At 30.3% G+C, this 17,934-nt stretch overlaps 1 protein-coding gene across 1 annotated transcript; it reads left to right on the top strand.

The window, feature by feature from the left end:
* Window positions 1-14,158: 14,158 nt before the first annotated feature.
* LOC118648126 (LON peptidase N-terminal domain and RING finger protein 3-like) lies at window positions 14,159-14,494 on the top strand (the record flags this gene model as incomplete). Its single annotated transcript, XM_036294385.1, has 1 exon — window positions 14,159-14,494. A coding segment is annotated over exon 1 (325 nt), but the record flags the coding sequence as incomplete, so codon positions are not given.
* Window positions 14,495-17,934: the final 3,440 nt, after the last annotated feature.

Genomic DNA, 17,934 nt, shown 5'->3' with positions numbered 1-17,934 from the left:
ATTATTGTCATTATTGTATATATGTAAGCAAATAGAGATTTATCTTTCTCTATCTTAAATACATAAAATTGATGTTGGACAATTCTATTTTTAAAATAAAATTTACTAATACTTCGCGTTCTTCTGCTAAACAGTTTTTAGACTATAATTCTGAACACACACACACACACACACACACACACACACACATTTTGTTCGAAAATCTCGACATATAATTCCATTGCTACGTAAGATCGTATTTTCATAACAGTTGCGCAAATTTGGGTCATAAAGTGAGATTGCTACGGCCCACTCGGGTTTTATCGTAAATATAAAATGATTATGCAACAATATAATGTCTCCCTTCTGCTTATAATAAAGATATATTGTAATAAATTGTATGACTACAAAGATTTCCACCTAATCTAAGCTATATATCAGATACAAAATTAAAATTTTTGTACAGTTGGTACATATTTAACCAAACCAATGATATTTATATTAAAATTAATTTATAAATTATATATCAAATTTTTAAAAATTGTTGATTATCTTTAATTAAGCATAATCATACACTAAAAAAAATATACTAGATTAAAATATTTTTTGAAATAGTACCAAGCAGAAGTTTTATGAAATGTTGTAATAAATATTATTTATTTTTTATAAAACTTCTGCTTGGTACTATTTCAAAAAATATTTATTTTAATCTAGTTTTTTTTTTTTTCAGTGTATATACATTAAATTACTTTAATCATATATATATATAATATAATTTCATACTTCTGTACGTTTAATACAAAATATTAACAAACATTAGCAATTTAACACTATTTTTTTGCACACATCCGATTTTTTGCATTATTATTCTACAAATTTCGTTAGTTAGAAAATTGATTAAATCTTTCTCAATAAGATAAACACATGGTTTTGTAATAACGGGCTATTTTAGTGTCACACGAAAAAAGGTACTGTTACTCACAAAAAGAAATGTCGACGTCGTGTCCTACCAGCAATATTCCCTGTTGTAAGTCACGCTCGCCTAAGGAGGCGTAATCGCGCTATTTTCGTAATTGCATTATTACGAGAATAGGCATAACCATCTAGCCGGAGTGTTGTGCAAGCAATCGCAAGTTTATTCGTTACACTGTCTCGCGACGACAGGTAAATAATCGGTTGCTCTGTGAAGCGCTTGTATGAAGTAAAAAAAATTATTTCGCAATTATACATTAGATGTCACCGTAAAAATATGTGAAAATGTAAAATAAGTTATTCCATAAATACATAACTGTAAGAAATTAATTTTGTCGAAATAAAGATATCAGGTTTGGATTAAAAATGTTCACACAATTATCAGGCTCTTTAAATCAAATTTTAATTAAATATCTAATGAACAAAATATTATTTTATATCAATGTAAGAAAAAGAATGCATTATTACATCTATATATCTGTTTATAACTTTACAACATTTGTTGTAAGTTATTCTTACAACAATTCTAAAATTATTAAATATTCTACGTTTCAGCAAACAGGAAAAAAAAATAGAATTACTATAAGCCAATATAAGTATCAACATGCACTTATATAATCACCGTAATCGGCGCACAGACAAGGCGGTTACGGCTTCACAACATTGACGTTGTAAATGATCGCATTTGCAACCGACGCGCGTCCTAGAATATCACGTCTATTAGGTAATAAAAATTCAATAATAAGAATATTGCATTTGCTGTGTTTACGATGTTTTATATTTCTTAGCTTACAGTTTATATTTATATTTTAATTTTGACTGACATAATCAACTGCCTTAAACATCATAAAATTGATTATATAAATTTAATGCTAAACAAAACAGAGAAAACTGAAAATTATAAACAAATGAATTTGTTATTAATTGACACGTACCGTCAGAATCATAGACTTAAGAAAATATGTTATTAATTTAGAATTTTCTGAAGTATACTTAAATAGTTGAAATTAGATTTTTTAATATATATATATTTATTTTATTATATATATATATATTATATACAAATTATTTTAAAAATATATGTTATTATACATTTTGTACTTGTATTATATGCTGTATATTGTTATTTTATAAGATTTCTCTCTCTCTCTCTCTCTCTCTCTCTCTCTCTCTCTCTCTCTCTCTCTTTCTCTCTCTCTTTCTCTCTCTCTCTCTTACTCACTCACTCGCTCACTCACTCACTCCCTCTTATACTGTAAAATAGATTTCAATAATATGACTCAATAATTTGATTAAATTAAAAATTAATAATTATTTATTAACTATAAATTTTAGTGCCAAAAAATGAGAATTATTTAAATTATTAAGTTTCCAATTATATAAAAATTACAGCTGGTAAAAGTTTTACAAAATATTTATTTAAAAAGAATATACAAAATAAATACAATCGTAGTGACTGTATTTTTCCTCTAAGAAATTTAAAGACTAAAAGAGTAATGTTCGTTAGATGTTTTATATACATATTTCTATGTAAAGAAAAATTTGAGTACGGCTCGTTTGGTAACTAGAAATAGTGTAATGCATATGAACGTTCACAAAGTTACTTCTGTCCACATATATAATAATGTATTTCTAAAGCATTGTGCACATAGACAATAGTCTGTATATATACAAAATGTTAGAAATAAAGAAAAATGTACATATATTTTGTTAATCCATGCTATAGTTTAATAAATAACGTTCTAAATACATTATAAAGAAATTAATCAATATTAGAACTAAACGAATCATTTTTTGATAATATTTAATTTAATATTATATCTTAAAATACTTGATTTTTAATTAATAAGAAATGTTTGAACTGAAGAGAGACGTTTAATATAGTCTTATTAATCTTCAATATTAAGAATTAATGTTTTACATTTTGAGGAAAAAATTCTGTAGTAAAAATTAATAGATATTTATGCAAATAATTAACATCCATGATAAGATATATAGTGTACATTGAAATTATTGCACACGTATATCGTATTATCTCTCTTACTTTTGTCACAATTTTATTCTTAAAAATATTTAAAATTAAAAACACAAAATACTACTTATCAAACAATAAACTGGATTCGAAATCACTTTTGATTACTTAGAATCTCAAGTAAATGAAAACGTAATCAACAGTATAGTGGAGAAAAAAACGTGGAAAAAAAAATGTCGTAAGGTAAGATTCGAATTACGGGACATGTTTAAAATATCGCTTTATGATGAACTGCATTGTGAGAAAGACACAAAGTAGCTTCCTTTGTTTAAACGATATCGCTTAAGTACAGCGTGTGAAAGCGTTAAACACTCATTATTCTCGGAATTGTAAAACGCCAGGACGTCATCTTGGCAAGCCTCGTACTCGAGAAGCTCGTTGTTCTCGCACGGGGCAGTGACATAACTCGCCGTCTACGCGCACGTACACATACATACACACGCTCAAAAGTGTAGAGTCAGTGCTACTCTGCGTTAACTATAGAGAAGATATCACATTTGTAATAAAATGCGCGTGTGTAAACAAGAAAAATCACATATCACAATAAATCTGTGTATAAAAAAGAAACAAAGATTTATTTAGTGCAATTTTTAATTACTTAATCGTGCTGTAATTTAGAAACAATTAACAGTTTCTATACTTGTGTTACGTCTCTATCTCTACTTTTGCAGAAGCCTATGCACGGAATGACATTATGTAAATCTTTACCTTACACATGGTTAATCACGATGCACACGCGTTTAACTTGTATGTAAATTTATGGACACATACACATTGAAACAATCGTGTTTTACTCATTAATTCGATTTTTATTTCAATCTGTTTAACAATCTCTGATATCTGTACAATATTATATAATTGATATCTTTGTCCTCTTTACGTAAGCAATGATGCAAATCTTAATTTTCAGTTTTTCTTATTCATGCTTTATCATAAACTGAAAATAAAAGCCAGAAATTAAAATGTATATCTATCTTCAAGTTTTAAAAAGGAATTTGTAACGCAGCATAATGATTTTTATAAAAGACAAATGCTGTTTTTATAAATATTGAGTTATTATAAATATCATGTCTGATTTATGTTACAGATAAATAAACTTTGCAAATAAAATCTTTTATAAAAGACACAACTTGTTAACAGCTGCGACTCAAGAATTTTTTGCTTTATTGTAGACAGAATTATGTCATTTCTTCTTTTCACGAGAATGCAAAGTGACACAGATATTACTGTACGGACAAAGTTGCTTCTGTTATTGAAAATGCAACTACGATAAAGATACAAAATAATTAAAATAAAATTGTTTACAGTCAAATTATTTATCTTGCAAAAGTGTAAAAGTTATCGTGCAAATTGCAAAAGTATGATGACAGTAACAACTGTTTTCGTTGCAATAACGGGTTTAAAGTAGATCAAGGAAAAAAAACAAAGTAGATAGGAGACGAGAAATTATTATTTTAGATAAGCGTATATATATATATATATATACGGAAACATTGTATTAGATACATTACGTTTATATCTAATGTTTACCATACAGATAAAAGCGCAAAAGATCAAATCATAATCCTATGATCGTAAACTGCCTCTTGATGCGAATCGTCGATATCATGATAATCTGCAAGCACGTTACGCTCAAGAGATTTGAGAATAAATGAACAAGATTTTGACACACATGCTAATTTTTTACATATTTTAAAAGTCATATTATATAATTTTATATTATATGAGTTAACATTTTCTTACAAAACATATATAGTATAATAAATAAATTTATATTAAACAAAGTTAAAGAAATTTTGATAACTGTTTTATTTTTTAATCTGTGAGTGTTTTATTATAAATAAAAATATTTTTATATTTATACAAAAATATAAAAAAATGGATTGATACCAAAACATAAATAACCGTTAATAAATATTTTGTTAAGCAAATTGTAGTTTAATAAAATAATCTTAATTTATTTAATATAATAAATTTTCAGATATATATATATATTTTAGCATTTAATTATACACATACTTCCTCATTCTTTTTATACCTAGCATACAATTACATGAATATATGTACACTTTAATATTTTTTTGTTATTTAATATTTTACTAAACTGTACATGTATACATTGCATACATATGGAAACACAAATGCCTTTTTACATAAAGTTGCATGCATATTGGAAGATACTTGACGCGCTTGTTTTCGCGTTCTTTTTATGATGCACAAATATGTAAAAACGAACACGCGTGAATATGCTCCAATATGCGTGCAACTTTGTGTGAGAAAATATGAATTAGAACCCATATACACAGAATCCATAGTGCAACATTAACATAACAAGATCGCTAAATCAATGAACCTCCAGTAGTCAGCATATTGATTTACTTAAGATGCTTACTGATTCAGTTATCATATGCTATGCTTATGCTATACTATACATTTATGCTATGTATTATAATTCTTAGTGATCATGTATGTATATATTTTGAGCTATATAAAGTTGAATAATAGTTATAATGTATTGTCTCGTAAACAAGTTTACACCATTGATAATTAACTGTATAACGAAATCTATACTTCACGTGCGTTTATGTCCATCGTTTTAATCTGAAAGTTACAAAAACACTATATTAGTTGTATATTTTACAACATGTCACACAGTTTCTTAAGAATAAAGCCTGACGTGTAATATATTTTATTTTCCAATAATATTAAATATTAAAATAGAAATTAAAATTAAATTTTATGCAGTTTAAATAAAAAAACTTAATTTAATATTAACGTATTAAATTAATTTTTACTCAACTTAAATTAATCTGTAGTTCCAATTATATGACAAATACAACAGATATTTAAAGCATACTTACAACATCTTAATTAAATCTATTAGTTTATTCAGAAAATGAATTTATTTTAAAAAATTATACACAGTATTATATCATTCAGCATCATGCTTTACTTTCAGAAAAAATATTTAGTTAAGTTAATGAATTATACTTTACAAATATACAATTGCACAGGGTGTTGATATCGAGCCAGCTTTGATGCTGGAATAAATCTTGAGCTTTCGCACGACCAAACTTCTGTAAAATTTTACGCTCCTGAACGCTTCAATACGTAACCATCGTTACATCACGGCAAACTGTGAGTTTTATTTTACGGAAAACGCAGTCAACATACATTAAAATGACAATATTTAGAACTGTACTTAGTTATTGATCTATATATTCGTTTATTTTGCATGACATCAATGTAGATAAATCCTTGAAACCTTAAATTTCTAAATACTCATTCACTATAGTTTTAGATCTTTGATATCGACACTCGCCATTCTTATTATAGTATCGCGCGCGCGCGCGTATGTGTGTGTGTGTGTATGTGGTAAGAATATGTAATTATTATAATGTTAAATTTAAAAAATGTTGTGTTTATAAATACAATAGTTTAATAGTTGCCTAATTACTGCATTGCTTTTATTGCACATAATTATTACAAAATAAAAACTTACTTATTAAATATATTTATAAAGTGAAAAAGCATATAGTTTATTTAAATTACATAAATATAAATTTTAAAATTATTATGTGATATTTTAACTCTGGTTTTAAATTTAAAATTAATTTCTCTCCTTTTTATTAAAAAAAAAGCAAATTTTTGCTTGCATAACAACTTACATAACTTATATTTTTGTATAAATTATTTCATAATTACTAATAAATATACAAATTTCTTGTAGAATTTTTTCAAACAGTCTAATAAAATAAAAAAATTTGTGTTACTTAAAATATTTATTTTTGAATAATATCCAAAGTTTTTGAAAAGATTTAAAAAGCTTTAAAAATATTAAATGTCTCAAAAGTTTTAAATATTTGGAAAAGCTTACTTCGAAAATATTTACGTTTAATATTCTTATAAAATTATTATATTTATGTGCAATATAATAAATTAAACAATAACATAAAGTGTTATAAAAACAAAAATATATTTTTATATATATTTGTGGCATAAAAGTTTCAACATATTTAAGACATTTTAAAATATTTTAATTTCAAATAATATTTAAAATAATTCAAAATTTTTGTCACATTATACAGCAATTTGATCTTAAGTTTATTATTCTATTTACAATATATTTTTTACCTTAATTAAAACAACAATTTAATACATGCGGTTTACAAGGAGGGATACAGATGTGTTCCGGCGATCTTAAAAAGTTTGAAATCGAGGCATAGAATTTAATATCATAAAAATAATACGAATATTCAGGTGGTAATGAATCACAGAGTCGGAGGTGTCAGCAGAGAAAGCCGCTAACACAAGATTTGTTTATCTCTTTATTATTCGAGACCGACTGATAATTTTTTTTTCCTCAATACTTATTTTTTTTCGTGTTCTTAATTTGTCTTATGATTCTGCAAATATTTTTTTCTTACAATTGATGCGTAAGAGGAAAATCCGTTTCTATTTAAACGCGCGGTGCTCGCAATCAGATCATTCATTGCGGCGCGTTGCGTCGCCGCAGTAGATACGGACGCTCGTGACAGACGTATCGCCGACGCTATAGCGCCGCTCCCCGCTGTATCGCGCGACGGGCGCGATTCACGCTCATTCATTACATAAAGCAGCTCACTGTTTACCGAGAGCCCGCTTTATTTTTAGTCATGCCGCGTTGCTTTATGCGACGCCCGCCGATTTGCGAGACCGCACCGTCGTTCCACGCGTTCGTTCGCTCTCGGTTAGGTCCCGTTTACGCAACCGCGTTTCGCAGTCGGTCTTGTCGCCGATTCGTACCGCAAGCGTGTAAATCCACGTGTACGAAACGCATGTTCCGATGCATCGCAATCGCGTCTTATTCGAGCAACTCTCTCTCTCTCTCTCTCTCTCTCTCTCTCTCTCTCTCTCTCTCTCTCTCTCTCTCTCTCTCTCTCTCTCTCTCTGTCTGTCTGCTGATAACGACAGTCGGGAAATCATCGTTTAGCGTAAAACGTTTATGTAACAATCATGTTGCGTAGCGTGTAATTTAAACAGGTTAATGGGGATTTTCCTTCATTAAACAGCTACAATAGTAAAATGCACCGACCTAGCAGAATAAGAAAAAGAAAAGATACATTGTAAAACGTTTTGTCAAGTAGATTTTGAAAATCAGAATACGAGATTTGAATAATAAAACATGAAACGGAAACATACATTGAATATTATCGAATTAATCGCGAGCTTAATTTCTTAGTTATGATTATCGCGTAAAATATTTTTTCTTTTTCAATTTTGCAGCGTCATAAATAATCAATCTCCTTTTTGTAAATTAATCGGCCTTATATAGAAGGTCTTATATAAGCTGCTAAAACCGCGGCCTCTCTCAAAGCAATTCTAACCACATTTTTGCGAAATGGCGCAACCAATAAGTATCCGCAAGAACGTTTCGGTTGTGTGTATCCGGCCGATTGAGGAATCCGAACCGGTGTGTCTGCGCTTTTCAATCATATGTATTGAACTCGTTAAGCGTTGCTCAACGCTCTAATAAACGCGAAACTCAGTCAGGTGCCTAATTGCGAAACGCGACGTTTAATAACCATAGGTCGACCAAGTTATGTTAGCAACGAGCTTTCCGAAGCAACTGTCGTTACCTTTGAAAGTGTCCAATATAATTTGACAAATGGACAATCTAAGATATGTACTAAGCAAAATAAAGTAATTCAAACGAGCAATTAGTAGTAAATAATTATAAATACAATATAGTTTTTAAGATAAATTTTTTAAATTGTGTTTAATATTTTCCAAATTTTAAAATATTAGTGTAATAAATTGTGAGAAATTTTATTTTGTATTACAGAAGCCAATATCATTAAGAAGATTCGATTTGAATTGATTTATTTGAAGTTTTATCAATACTTCTTTTCCTTTTTACAGCTCGAGTAAACGCTGATAACATAATTACATGCCAGTTATTTTCATTCGTTGTATCTTCTATCTAAGAGCGAAATTGAAACGCTAACGTAAACTCGCGAGAGCGATTAAAAAATTAACGAAGACGTAGACTCACGAAAGGCCATATGGTCTACAATTTTAATGACCACATCGGCAACCATTCTTGGTTGCGTTGCGAAATTCGCGGAGAGCTTCCTCCGCCAAAAGGAGCAGGTACGACGACGTGTGGTTGCGGCGCGCCTCGACAGTGTGTAAACCATTTACGTAACGGCGCAAGATACGCCGTATTTCGATGATTAACAATTTGTTTTGCGATCGGCAAAGGTGACTCTTTGTACGGCACAAATACCTTACGTAAGATAGCAGATAAACGCGCGCATGCAGCTGGAGATTAAGTGCGCGCGGCTTTTCGGATTTCGAGACGAGGCGCGATCATTTTCGACCGCATCCTCCGCAGTGATCATCGGTGTTTATCAGAATCGAACGAAGCGAGACGTATTATAATCATTCGTTACGTGTGCGTGCATATCAGTTTTACATTAACTAGTTGTTTGATTCTAAAGTTTCATGTAGTATTTTTTTACGTATCTACATCCGGAATCATTAAACGATATTGAAGCAGAGTGATAATCGATTTATCAATAAATTTTTAAGGTACAAATTAATTTAAAAGTATAATTATTTTTAAACATAATATGCATATCAGTGGACTCTGCAATATTATTCAAAAAAAGCATTTATATAGATAGTACACGGTAATATATAACATTATATAGTAGTAAGTAAAAAGCCTTAATAATCTTAGGTCGAAAACTCAACCGTTTCGGAGATATAAACAATTTTGTTAGTATCACAACTGACTCATTGCCTGTTATTTATCGTATGCAACGTAAATTTACTCAGAGCTTACAAACTGTGCTTTGAATGTCCTTATTCAATTTTCATACATATTTCATCTGAATAACGTCTATAATTTGAAAAATCACATTTAGAGAATAACAGCAGAAATCCCAGAATGTAAAAAGGGTATTCAATGCTAAAGGAGTCCATAAAGTATCTTTCCTTACCCGGAGAACGCTTCAGTAGTTACTCTATCCATACTGTGTTTAACAAGCGCAACACGTAAAGCCAATAAGTCAATCATGATACTAACATGAAAAATTATTAATATATCGAAAATGATTGTTTTTTGAGATAATGAGAGTTTTCAGTTCTTATTAAAACTTTTTTACTGAGTATGGAAGGATGGGTGGTGAGTAATATTTATTGTATTAACGCACGTGGAATACTTTCATAACACACTATATTTATTATAATTATTTTTTAAAATAAAATTATGCACTCTTATTGTCTTAAGAGTTTATTTCTTAATTTATAGTTAATTATTAGAATTGATGACATATCTAAGCAAACTGCAAAATAAAGCACGTCTATAATATAAAAATTAACATTTTATATTTACATTGTTAAAGTATTATTATTAATTTGATTTCAATATTTATCTCTTTGATCCCCTTACATTTGTGATCTTTCTTAAATTATAAATGAATTTTTATGATTGATTACTTCCTCCCACTTTATACGCAACATTCTTATTTGTATATTAAAATCAAAAATTTTTACTAAACACTGTTTAATATAAAACAGTTTATAAAATTATTCTGATATTCTTTATCATATAACGATAAAGAAATATGCATAACGTATCTTCCCTGTACATCATCAATAATCCCAACCGTTTTCATCTCGTATAATTCATAATATAAATTCCGAATATATTTATATTAAATATCAATTCGCATATTCAACGTACCGCTGTTGAATTATAAAGCGCGTTATTGCATTTCTTATACTTCGTTTACCCACTGTGTTATAAACACTTATCTAAATATCTCAAGCAATCACATATAAGAGTATGCAGTATCAATACGTGCATTTGTTATGCTGATTATTGACAGCCATCATCTCACATCCTGGCATAACGATTACGCGCATAATTTCGAGCGTAATTGAGTCGCACTGCTTAAATGACAAATACGTATATAATGAATGGCATATCTGTATATCACGATCAAAACAGACCTTAACACATTTACTCGGAAGCGCAGCCGGAAGTTTATTAATAGGCTTTTTGCTGCTACACAGCGCCTATTGACCACTATCAATTAAAAAACTTTTAACACATTTGTTTTATTTTATTATTCTTATTATTTTATTTATTTATTATAATATATACTAATTTTATTCAAAAAGTTTTTACAACAGTCTGGTTGCCGATCGGCAATGTAAACCATATTACTTTATTAAAAAATTCAACTACATTTTTTATTAACAATAATTATATAACTTCTATTTAGATAAAGAATCTAATTAAGAACATGTATTACATTTTAAAATATTACCAAAAATTTTTTTATTTTTAGATTATTGTTGAATAATAATTAAATATGAATACCTATGTAAAATTTAAACATAATTTTCTTTTTAATTTAAAAGTTATTTAATTTTTCTTTTACTTTTGATCTCCATATGAAATTGCGTTTGTAGTTCTCATTTATAAATTTGATAAGAAAGTTAGCATTACGAATTGAATCAAAGTTTTTACATATATTTTTACTTAGACTTTTTACATATAAGTTTAAAATTTCAAATTTCAAATTTAAATGCTTTTCAAAATGTTCGGAGTTAGTTTCGAAGATTTAAAGCTTCAAGTATTCAAAAAATGTCAAAAGTAACTAGTAATTCTATTAGCATATAATGAGTATTTTTTATATACTGAATCTTTACAATTAGATTTTTGTTAAATTTTTTTACTTAGGAAAACCCGACTACATATAAAGAGATTTATTCTTAAATTTTGATATAGTAAAGGAAATACACCCCATAGATAGTGCAAGTGCAAAAGGTTAGTCACCCCGTGAACTCTCCATATATTGATCTTTCATTCTTCGCCGCCCTTTCCCTTACTGCTCTCGCAGTTCAGCCCTCTCCTTTCATTTCGAACGATCCTGTGGCGTCTGCGTACTCTCTTTACGCACATGCGTGTATGTACACGCACCAAATGTATGGGATATCTCGGGACGGAGTTACCGTTCATGCTCAGTGAAAATTTTGAAGACTAGAAAACTAACATTTACCAGTGAAAAAGATTTAAGAAACTTATCTCACTCCACTATTACCATATATCGACAGTGCCATCACACTTTTTGAGACGCGCTATCGGTTTGCGCACATCCAACATTCCGACAAGACCATTTCCGTTGGAAGAATCCGGTCGATCGAGCTAAAGTTATAATAAGTGTCCGGGAAGGTATCTCGAATATAATTCGCTATACGGGACGCGGTGGTATTAAAATTCATTTATAATTGCGTCTTGCTATGAAAACGATTCCAACAAGAGCGAATGCGAGAATATGAATGGGGAATTAAAATAATTTGATATGTCGTTGAGCTAACCGATAACAGAACCGTTGACGTTATTGAATTCCAAGGTGATATCGATACTTATATAATCGTACGTGATAAGAAAATAGTGCAAGTTTTTAACTTAATAGACTTATATAAACTTTAAATATTTTTAAGCTAAAGTTTAAAAATTGTTTAACTGTTTAAAAAGGCATTTTGATGAGCAGATGAGATTATCTGCTCTTATTTAATTAATACAATATGTATAATTGAGTGGATGGTAATTTTATTTTATAACTGACAAAATTTAAATAACATATTGTAGTACATGTCCCAAAGAAGAAAGTGACAAAGTGAAAAGAGTTTTAAGTATAAATTATCTCATATAATTAGCTATTTTATATAATTGTATGTTTAATGTAGCATTACACACAAATATCTCAATAAATAAGGACAAAAAAATGAAAGTAATTTAACGAAGACTTGTTATGCCTTATAATAGGGGGGGTAGATGAGATTAGGGTGATGACAATCATAAATTATAATGAATTATAAAAATAATTAAGCACAATATTATTTATTCTACAACGATTGGTTTGAAGATAAAAAAAGGATTAAGAAGAAGGAATCGATCACATTTCTATTGTCCACCTGGACCAATAAAACTCATAAGGCAATAAACCTCTTATCAACACCTAAGAAAGCATGTAATAAAGAGAAGGAGAAAAATAGGAGAGGTCACAGGAAGGCTTCACAAGTCTTCGAATAGAAGGATATCACGCGTCACACCATTACACAGGACAATAACAATTTGCTTTGCTCGTAATGAGGGCCGGAGATCAGGGAGCACTCGACAGACAAAGAGACGAGCTTCGCCGTGACACGACGCGCGACGACGCCTCGTCGGGTGGGGTAGCGGCGTCGGGAGTGCGGCAGCAACACCTACGCATCGTGGCAGACACGCCGTCAACAGTATAAGTAAAACGGCAACACGCTCCTCGAGGTACGTGCAGCGTAGTCCGTAATTCCCTCCACGACCTCCAGACCCTGTCGCGGTGTGTTGTAACCCGAAGCCGCGTGGCGCTGGCTTCGTATCTCGGAGGCGGCTGCACTTCTCCACCGCCGCGCCGCCAGCACCGTCACCACCACCATCCCCCTGCTGACGGTCGACCGAGCGAGCGGCCCGACTCTGACAGTGGCTCGGCCGACCGATGACAGCCGAGGAGGCGTCAGTCCTCAGTGCGCCAGCGTGCGGTGTGGAGCGGTCGCACGCGCGCTAACCGGAGCACCCATAGCACGCGTGGATGGCCCAGCTGTCAAACTCTCTGCGTGTCGCTCGCGACATTCCGGTGAATCCCGCTGCCTGGGTGAATCATTACCGTTCCCGGGGTCAAGTGGCTCGGTGTCGCGCAACCCCGCGTAATTCCCGTGCACGTAGCCTCTGAAAGATGTGCGTCGTCTTTGACATCGCGAAACCGGCATCGAGCGGTTTTATCGAGAGTACGTCCGAGTACGCGCGTACGCGAATTACTCGTAGAAGAGACCCGTCGCGAAGGGGGGAGGGGGAGGGGGGGAACACTCCCGTTTCCTTTCCCGAAGAGTGACGCACGAGGAACAGCGCGATGACGGAGCTCGCCAAGGAGGCGTTCACCTCTCACAACTACCACCTGGCGGTCGAGCTGTACGAACGATGCCTGAAGCAGCAAGGATCGAGCTACGAGGTGCTGCTCGGCTACGGTGACTCCTTGGTCAAGTGCGGTCGTATCAGGGAGTCCATTGAGATCTACTCCAGGTGCTCAACCGCGATGCCTGTGCCGGCCGAGAGACTGAAACACCTGGCGAGAGGCGCGCTCCTAGAGGACATGGTCGGCGTCGGGACGAACTTTAGACGGCGGATCGAGACATCCTTTGCGTGTCCTCTGTGCGAGGGCACCCTCTGCCAACCGGTGACCACCGGTTGTGGTCATACGTACTGTAGGAACTGCGTGGACCCGTCGAAGAACTGTCGCGTGTGCGGGGTGAAAATTACTATTGTGAGTGAAACGAATGTGCTAGTGCAAAGACTCGTGGAGAGATGGTGGCCACGAGAAGTGGAGGCCAGTCGAGCAAGACACGAGGGTGATATCCTCGTGAGGAAGGGTCACCTAGGTCAAGCGCTCGACAGATACAATCTCGCGGTTCATCTCGGTAAGGGAAATCGCATTATTACTCTCCATGACGCATCTTTATGTCGCAATGAATCTTTCATTGTATTTCAGTCGTATTTAAGTCTGACGTATTTTAACGTATCGGTACTCTTTATCAGTAACGACGTGCGATTAAGTTCTTACTCTGTTGCAATAGAAAAAAAATGTCCCTTTATCCATGAATCAACAGCTATGGATATTTATGATGGTTTTAAACTATTTTTTCTTTTTTCTAAATTTATTTAAATGATTAAAATATGCCTTTTCACAAAACAACGAACTTATAACATTTAGTTTTTATGGACAAACAAATTTTTTATTTGAAGAAAAGATAAGAAATCACATTTGTAATAAGATTTTATATTAGAAATTTTAACTACAGAATAAGCTTTGCATAGATGTTTAAAAGTCTTTTTGACACTTTTATACTCCTTTTAAATATCTTGTATAGACTCTTTCTAAGCATTTTATGTTTTGTTTAAGAAATAAAATTTTTTAATACTCTTTTGAAAGAGAAATATCTTAGAAAAAAATATTTATAAACAAAATATCAAATAAAAAAGAAAAGATTAAAAGCAATTAAGTAAGTACATTTATAATGATAAGAATAGAAATTTAATGTTATTTGAAATACTGTCTAAAGCAAAGTATATTTGAAATATATTACGTAATGAGCGTAAAGGTTTAGTAATCAAATTTTATGTTTTCTATTTGAATGATATTGTTTACGTATATCATGTGGTGTTAACGTATATCAATATCCAGCTTTATTGATACGTTTATTATCAAATGCTTCTATGATTTCAACATAACAACAATGAATCGAGTTTTTCAACTGAACTGTGTCAATTATTTTCAAAACAATAACACTAAAAATAATTCTTTAAAAAATCAAGTGACAACCATTTTTCATTTATTCTGTTCGCAAACAAAGGGTAAAAACACGTGGTTATATAAAGATTATTACGAAACACCTCTAATCTGAATAACGTTTCAAGCGACCGGTAAACTAAAAGTATACTGGTTTATCATTTACATTCATGATCTGCGTCGATTTAATTAAAAGTCATAAACGTTAGCACTAAAAAATTAGCCTTTTCAAAACTTATTATATATTTGAATTAATACAGATAGACCAGTTACTCAAAGTACCCGATATTCATGGATGTAATCGATGCAAATATATACCAGAATCAATTTTCCAACAATAATAAATGTTATCAGCAGTCTTTTAATAGCAATTAATGCTTAAGAGAAAAATGTTTGTATCGGAAAATTTCGAAGATTTATTTTCATATTGTATTATTCCAAAGATAATAATGTAATTCTATATTATTTTCTATTCAATTACTATGTTTATACGTAAATTCTCGCTGAATTTTGATTTCAAAAAATTAAATGTAAAAAAATAAATAACAACTGTATGTAAAAACAAAAATTTTAACAAAAAGAATCTATATTTACAATATTTATAAAAATTGTTGCAAAAAGGTGTGTTGAAAACTTGTATATAATACAAGTAAAAAATTATAAATGCAGTAAACATAAATTATAATAGGTAATAAAATTATTACAAATAATAACACATATTATAATGATATCGATCTAATCAAATCCACTAATACAATTTTTCATTTATTTTTTGTTGACTATTAAAAACATGTAGCGCTTTTGTCTTAAATTTTTTTTAGGAATTAAATCAAGAGATGTTAAGATTATTTTAAGAATATTTATTTATTATTTTAAGAATATACGTTCTTTTTTCTCTCTCTCTCTCTCTCTCTCCTCCTTCTTCTTTGACAAGATTATTTTCTCACGCATATTCGCTTATTCCTCCACACTCTTCTGCAGATCTGTTTATCAATGCAAGCTGAAAAGACTATTGACCTCGGTGTAATCAATTCACAATATCTGTCTCTATTGCTTTAGATTTTAATCACAAATTCTTTGACATTTAATAATCAACGCCATTTAATAAATATTTTTAAGAGTTACAAATAGTTATTTTTATCGTAATTTTATATTTTACAATATTAAATAGACAACTTTTATAAAAATTTAGTTTTTTAATGACTTAATATAAAAGTTATGCGTTGACAAATCTCTGTACCTAATAACATAAATCTAAAATCGAATCAGAGTTTTCTTTAAAATTGTCTGACAATGAGATTTTAAAGTGTCTGATTAATCCTATTTGACTTGTCTGGATTTGTAAAACATTTTATATTAATTACTATATTTATAGCCTGTAACAAAATAAAAGCAATATTTATTTAAACAATGCATTTTATATGTTTTTTATAATATCTATACATTTTTGTAAATTCATAACAATGGAATTTTAAGCTTAATTGTTATCTAATTAATTAATATATTAAATGTTTACAAAATAATTTTTGTACGTTATATTGCTATTTTTTCTATAAAAAGAAAGATTTTTACAACTTATTACTAAATTAGTTTTAATAGATTTTTGAGCATTAAACATTTTTTAACCATGTAATATTTTAAGAATAGAATTACTAATTTCTAGATATTATTTATGTTCAATAATATTTTTCTTGGTGAGCTCGCATCTGGGAAATGATGTACAAAAGATTTATTTCTTGAAAAGCAAACGAAAGTCTCTACGTTAAAGACGAATTGCCAAAATTGGAATTGCGTTTGATGTTTAATCCTTAACTTCTCTAAGTACGTGGAAGAATTTAGTTATTGAACATATTATCACACGCAAGCAAACAATCTTAAACAATTTTATCTACAGATATAGGAACGTTATACTTAAAAATTTATTACTGATTACGTTTATAATATTTTTATTATGAAACAAAAATTTGATACAAATGTATTAATATAAAATTTATACTTTTTATATGAAAAAAAATGACATTGTAAATCTATTTATTATACTTTTATTTGTAAAGAAAGAATATAATTATTAGACCTCATTTTATCAAATAGGAAAAAAATTTTAAATTATATTTACTTGTTATGATTAATATATGTCATAATACTTTGTGTCTAATTTTATCTAATTCTACTTACAAATTATAAAGTTGCACTTAAGCGCACAGATTGCTAGATAATATAGTTTTAAGTAGTTAAAAGTTAAAAATGAATTATCGACTTACATACGGGATAAGCAAAGTAGTGAATAGGTCAACGAATATATGTTTCTAGATATAAACTTGATAATTATTCAAAGTTCTATAATTATACGTCTGCAAAAATAACCATTCTACTAGCAATGTGATTTTTCACTGGAAAATAGAAATTATAGTTTTATCTATTGAGATTTCTTAATTTCTGTTTATATCTTTTGTTATATCTTTCCGAGATAAGTAATTATTAAGTTTATTTTAAATAATATCAAAAAGATTTAATTTATTAATTAGCATTTTAAATAATTAAAATAAAAGAAAACGGTATAAAACCGGCAGT

This window comes from Monomorium pharaonis, unplaced genomic scaffold (genome assembly GCF_013373865.1).
Source record: "Monomorium pharaonis isolate MP-MQ-018 unplaced genomic scaffold, ASM1337386v2 scaffold_198, whole genome shotgun sequence".
NCBI classification, from domain to species: Eukaryota; Metazoa; Arthropoda; class Insecta; order Hymenoptera; family Formicidae; genus Monomorium; species Monomorium pharaonis.
This window is presented reverse-complemented; position numbering and strand designations above follow the sequence as displayed.